Source organism: Lolium rigidum, chromosome 6 (assembly GCF_022539505.1).
Source record: "Lolium rigidum isolate FL_2022 chromosome 6, APGP_CSIRO_Lrig_0.1, whole genome shotgun sequence".
NCBI lineage: Eukaryota > Viridiplantae > Streptophyta > Magnoliopsida > Poales > Poaceae > Lolium > Lolium rigidum.
In genome coordinates this window covers 156,584,168-156,590,494 of record NC_061513.1, presented here as the reverse complement: position 1 = coordinate 156,590,494, position 6,327 = coordinate 156,584,168, and the positions used below count along the sequence as shown (strand labels likewise).

General features: G+C 40.1%; 1 protein-coding gene across 1 annotated transcript; it reads right to left on the bottom strand.

Annotated features, from left to right (window-relative positions):
• Positions 1-1,468: 1,468 nt before the first annotated feature.
• Positions 1,469-5,863, bottom strand: LOC124665602 (dual-specificity RNA methyltransferase RlmN-like). The gene is made up of 8 exons (XM_047202996.1): positions 5,681-5,863; positions 5,488-5,590; positions 3,921-4,018; positions 3,713-3,843; positions 3,514-3,622; positions 2,705-2,896; positions 2,485-2,621; positions 1,469-2,150 (listed from the first exon to the last, which is right to left on the bottom strand). Exons 1-8 carry the CDS (start codon positions 5,846-5,848, stop codon positions 1,880-1,882), a joined length of 1,209 nt encoding a protein of 402 aa, XP_047058952.1. The 5' UTR covers positions 5,849-5,863; the 3' UTR covers positions 1,469-1,879.
• Positions 5,864-6,327: the final 464 nt, after the last annotated feature.

The following is a 6,327-nucleotide window of genomic DNA, read 5'->3' as shown; positions in this document are numbered from 1 at the left end:
AACTTTTGAGGGTTAACTAATTGGAAATCGGATCTAGCTAGGTCGCGACAGAGCCCATGCTTATTCAACACACTTAGCTTGGCTGTCAATTGGGTGTACCACTGATAGTAAATTATTACTAGGTGTTGTTGTCCTGAATAATTGCAATGTCATGTCCGGCAGGCAGCCGGGAACTGTCTCTCACAGGTACAAATTAAATGTTGATAATAATTCAACATGATTGTTTCCTTATTTGCCGCTTTATTTTTCTATGTTTTTGTTTGATACAAAACCGGAATGTCCTCTTGACCAGCAAGGTGGGTCGGGAGGTTGCATAGAAAATTATAAACCACACCAAGCACCACTTTTCATAATTTTCTGGACTTGTGATGAGTGATGAAGATGAAACCACGTAAGGAACGAGAATAGTTGCATCGATTGTTGTTATTGACTTAACATGTACGTTAGGGATCTTGAAAACTACGTTTATGTGTAGAGACACTACTAGTGTACTGTGTACGTCTTAGATAACGAGGAGGTCACATAATAAAACCCGAATTCTGCATAGAAGTGACACTGACTAATGCATACCCCACCACACCTACAACCAACTAATTTAGGACTAGTTTACCTGAATAAATATGAAACAGCTAAAATCATCACTGTTATGTACCAGTACACTGTCAGGACTTCAAATGTTTATTACTGCAAAAAGGCCTAAATTTTAGTCACTGTCAGTTTGTCACTTCTTGTAGGAACAAATAACAATACTATAGACTGGAGTAGGTGCCTTGGATCATCAGAACTTATTCTAGGTCGAAGAAAAGAACTAATCCAAAGTGTGGACTTGAAGACGGAATGTCACAGTCCACGTCATCATGGCTCCGCAGCAAATCTCGCTGCTACTAAATCCAGTGACGAGATCACAGACTGCTATCAGAATCTGGCTCAAATATCTCAAAATTAAACCTTTTCATGAAGCATCAGACACGGAATTTGTCTTTTGTTTTGTTTCCCGTAAAAGAAGGATGTGCCTTTTGTTTTCTAGGTTGTCCAAATATAAGCAGAGTTTCTGCTAAAGCTGGGAGCAAGTGTAGGCTACTGCCAGTTTGGCAGCAGGTTAGTGCTAAAGAGGCCCAAATCCCAGTAGGTGCGGTTCAATGGAATTGCTTTTCGGAAAGAAGGCACTTCGATTGGTGGGGTTTGTGTTAGTAGATCGCTTTGCCTTTGTCTCTACTTTTATCGTTATAGGGTGATCGTGTTGGCATGGCTTGCACACCTTAATGGTTAAGGTATCTCAACATGTAGGCCAGGGTTGTCTTTCTGTCATTCCTGCACCTCGCACTGGTCCAAGATGATCACCAAATAGGTAGATTCGAGTCTTTTGGAACTACCTGCACTGCAGAATCGACTTTGGCGACACAAACCACATCAGAAGCTATGCCAAATGCCCAGATGTCATTTGTGCACTCAAAGTTGCGGGAGCATGTCAAAAGGTTTGGTTGTCTTTATTTGATACCTAGCCCTCCTTGCATCAAAGCGGAGAGAACAAAAAAATGCAACTTGTTTTACCAACTAGCCAACTAAGTGTTCCCAATTTGCAACAAAACGAGAGATATATTGATCAGAACATGGGTTACAATTCAGCACAGGTCAACTGTTTAACACTTGCCGTCCAACTGTTGATGCCACATCAGAATGTTCTTTTGACGGTCCTAAGCCTGCCTCAGGGGTCAGGGGATCATGACTTCGAAGAACGGCGCTGTTGTTTATCCTCATTCCACGCAGATGACTGCCTTATCTTTGTGAAGTTGTTCCCAGCCACCTGTTTCCCTAGTTTGTAATGACTGTACTACTTACTGCTTAGTATCATAAGGCGGGATCCCTAAAAAAAAAAGCATCATAAGGCGGCCAGAAATTTCTCAGGCACACGGAGCAACGGTAGCTGGCCAGGCTCTCCGAGCTGCCCGCAGGCAGCCATCTGATCATCGCCTCTGCTTAGCCGAACCATAACGGTCAGGCCAGATTGGATTAACATGTTACGGAACTCGATAATCTTCTCATCGGGTGTGGGCTTGAATTGGGACCCACTATGGGGATTGAAAGAGATGAGGTTGATCTTGCAGGGAATGTCATGAACCAGCTCTGTAAGCCTCTTCGCATCGTCCACACTGTGAAACACAGTAAATCAAAACAAATTCTCAGGGTGCAAGTGGTAACTTACTCACCGTAAGATCTTTAAAACGTTTACCTCCAAAATAGAAAATTTTATTGCCTACAACGAATTGATTACAACAGCAACGGAAACTATAGTCTATGCTCTATAGATTGTCACTTTGCCTACCTATTCTGAAAAACGTATTGTTCTGAATAAAAATAAGAAAGTCCTTTTGCATATGTTAGAACTTAGAAGTTACCATATCTCAAGTTAATATAATATTACATGCAAGCTCTTTTATGACATCAACAAGATAACACCAATCAGAAATTAATAAGATTCCTGACCTGTCGTTCACGCCAGCAAGCATGACATACTCAAATAGCACTATGGACTTAGGTCTCAAGCGAAGTTCCTCCCTTAAAGTGCCAAGAAGCAAGTTAAGATTATACTTTCTGTTAATGGGCATTATCCAGTTCCTGACCTGGAAGGGAAAGTTAGTATACAGAACAGCAAAGTAATGCCAAAACATTTAACCACAATAGAATAATCAAATTTGGAGTTCACCTCATCAGTTGTTGCATTAAGACTAACAGCCAGATCACAATTGGATTCATGGAGGAAGCGTTTTATCTGTGGAACAAGACCACTTGTGGAGACAGTAACCTTGCGAGGACTAAACTGAAGGCCCTGCTCATCAACCATTATAGACGATGCTTTTATTACATTGTCTACATTGTGCAGTGGCTCACCCATGCCCTGTAAAAATTTGAGATTAATGGAAGAACGTGTGGAAAAGCTCATAGAATTTTTTTTACCAGGAATTTGGGGAAGGCCCCGAAAGTAAAGTTTTATTAATAAAAAAAGAAATATTTACAAAAGTAGGAGAATACACAGTCGCGGAGGAAGACACACAAGGGAAAGCTGTACAGAGCAGAAAAGGTGATAGCATCTTGTCGACAAACGCAACAGTACTATGCTATACAAATATGACTAGCACAAATACCTAGGCTTCCAAAACATTGCTATGGCTAGAGTCTAGACTTACTAACGCAGGACATCAAGAGGGCCAAAACTATGATAAAGGAAGCCATAAAATTAGACCTGAAAACCGGCAATGAATACTGATTCCATTGAATATGGAATGCAGGCAGAAGCAGGGTAGTGCTATCAGAAAAGAATGCTAAGTAGGAAAAATATATATCATGCCAGTTGCAGTTAAAAATATAACATAAAGGATAAATTTGTAGCAATTCAAGGAGAGGTGGCATGCAAAAGCAAGATTACATAATCTAATATTTAAGCCACAGATTATCTACCAGTTAAATAGCCAATATATAGCTAGTCTCATTAGTTACCATAAAGGAAATGCTTACCATAAATACAACATTTGTAATAGATCCAAATTCATCTGAAAATAGCCTACGAGCAAACACAGCCTGCTCAACTATCTCAGCTGTAGACAGATGCTTTCTCAAACCCATCCTTCAGTGGCCAAAGAGAAACAAGAGAAATATATAAAATAGTTACTAGTAAACCATCAAAAGACATACTATTCAAAGAATGTCAACAGACCTCCCAGTAAAGCAAAACTGACAATTCATGGCACAACCCACTTGACTTGAAACACAGACCGTTGTTCTGCCTCTGGCACTAGGAATGACAACTGTTTCAATCACCGAGGCATCTTCAAGAGAGAACAATATCTGTAACATCCTGCGTTTCAAAATCAATCATATTCTGAAAACATAACAGAAGATGTCAGTGACACTGACTGAGCTACCTTTCGGGTTCCATCGGATGCAGTGATAATGTCTTTTACAGTTAATGCCTTGAGATCAGCATGCTCACTTATCATTTTCCTCAAGTCCTTGTTCAAGCCTGAACAAGATTAGAGTCAAGGGACCAAGTTCATTCAAATACATAGTAATAATAGAGAAAAGGAAACAATACATTGTACCAAAGAAAAAGAACATGAGCAAATTACCAAATTCATATGTATAATTTCAAGTGACTAGAATGGGCACCAAAAATGTAAAATAAATTGGAGTCAAGGTTTGTGAGAGATGGAACCAAGTAGCCAACACAATTGCAATTTGCAATGCACAAAGTTAGAGCTACTTCTACTTGCACAGTTACTAGCATTTCCTACTGACGAATAAAATAACTAGTTGACACTGAAATACAATCTGCAATCATATTCTTCTTTTCTCATCCTGAACAAAGGCAAATTAGCAATGACATGCGAAGTGGACGCATGCCATTTGTTTAGACGTGTTGCATGGCCAGATTTTTTTCCCCTTCACAATTCTCCATTTGCATAATTTAGCAAGTAGTGATGGCCTGATGGGTATTGTATATATGATGGGTTTGATCTCTTTGAGAACGGCAAGGTGACAATTAATGAATATAAAGTTACACCATAGAACTAATAATTACACATGGCCAACAAAGCAAAAGATAATTTTGGAGATACTAACTGTTCATCATTTTATGCTCATCTCCTCTGTCACGCCTTTTTAAATACATTGTATCCATATTAAACTATTAACCACCATTGCCTAGAATAAACTTACACAAAGCAAACCCACGCACACTAACTGAACTTATATATGGTTGGAAGGTGGGTATTGGATAGCTAAATATACCTGGACCTCACACATTACTACGACCCATGCTTTCGCGCTTACTAACTAAAGACAAAGGAACTACTCCCTCTGTCCTAAAATAACTTGCTCAACTTTGTCTAGATACGGAAGTATATAGACGCATTTTAGTTATAGATACATCCGTATCTAGAAAAAGTCGAGCAAGTTACTTTGGGACAGAGGGAGTACAATAATTAGAACCAAGATATACCCAGGCCCCAAAAATTTTGAGCCCCCAATTTTCCCTAAATTTTATTTCCTTAACCTATTTTTCATAAGGCTTGGTAACAATAATCATTAGATTGTTAAAGTAGATTGAGAATTTTTTTTATAATGCATTGGAAATAATAAAAAAATGGACATAAAATGGATATCCTCGCAAGGAAAATTATAGCATAGGCTATCATAGCACTTGAAAATTATAGTTTCAACAAGATTTCTTACGAAGATCCAACTGAAGATTCCGAGTCAACCTTTCAAATACAGAATAGACTAGCAGTTATGATTCGAAATAGATTTTTATTTATCAAGAAGCCATTCTTGGAAAAAGAAACTGTGGTACAATTTGGTTTTTCTTGGTTTTGCAATTTCCTTTTCTTACCGTACATAGTAGGGGCTAATTTCAGATTCGCGCCAGGCACTGAAATTCTGTTGCATATACCGACTATAATTCGTCGAAGGGAGACAAAAATTGCGACCTACCAGCCAGCTCGTCGGGGTAATGCGCCCAGACGTTGTTGCCGTAGAGGCATTTCCACAGCATCATGGCCTGCCCCGGTCGGAATCCTTGCGACTGCACCCATTTCTGGGAAAACCGCGCGGCAAAATAATCTAAAAACAAGCGCAGACCAATACTGACATATGCGAAACCTGAAGGGGGAAAGAGAGCTCTTACCTCGAGTTCTGGGTAATCCATTCCCTTGAGCATGACCCTGGAGCCGGGCTCGCAGTGGGCGGCAGCGGGGGGGCGTCGGATGGCAGAGAACAGGCGCCGCGACGCGGGAGGGGAGGAGTGGGCAAGGAGGGAGGACGCGCCCCACCGGAGAAGAGGCAGCGCCGCCATCGGAATTGCTGGCTGGTATGGTCCCGCGGCCTCCGCGGTTGGTGTTTTTTTTTTCCTCTGGCAACCAAGGTTGGATAGAGTAAACAGTATTTGGGCTGGACTGCTAATTTCTCTGGGCTTTTCAAGCCTGTTTGCTAGGCTTTTGAAACTTGTTTGCTCGGCTTACTTTTAACTAGTTTGTTAGCCCTTTTCTCGGAACCAGGCCCAAACTCTGCCTTATGGATTGTGGACAGAGCAGCGAAGAGTATCCAGAGTATTCCTCAAAATCAAAAGGTAAAATTTATCTAGAAATACATCCGTATTTAAATAAAGTTGAACGCCTATTTTTAGATGGAAGGAGTATTATAAATTTAATTAATTTATTTTGTATCTGTGAATATAGTAGTGCACTTATTTATTTATAAATATATTCTTTCAAATATAGCACTATCAGTACAAAGAAGGTGGCGTAGCTGGGATTACTTGGACTTAAAAATCAA

What these genes read in the sequence shown, in the direction of transcription:
- LOC124665602 (XM_047202996.1), bottom strand. Translation starts at nt 5,848, where the DNA reads ATGGCGGCGCTGCCTCTTCTCCGGTGGGGCGCGTCCTCCCTCCTTGCC. An exon ending in TTACAAATGTTGTATTTATG is followed by an intron (nt 2,897 to 3,513) that starts GTAAGCATTTCC and finishes AAATTTTTACAG; the next exon opens with GGCATGGGTGAGCCACTGCA. An exon ending in TTAATGCAACAACTGATGAG is followed by an intron (nt 2,622 to 2,704) that starts GTGAACTCCAAA and finishes TTTCCCTTCCAG; the next exon opens with GTCAGGAACTGGATAATGCC.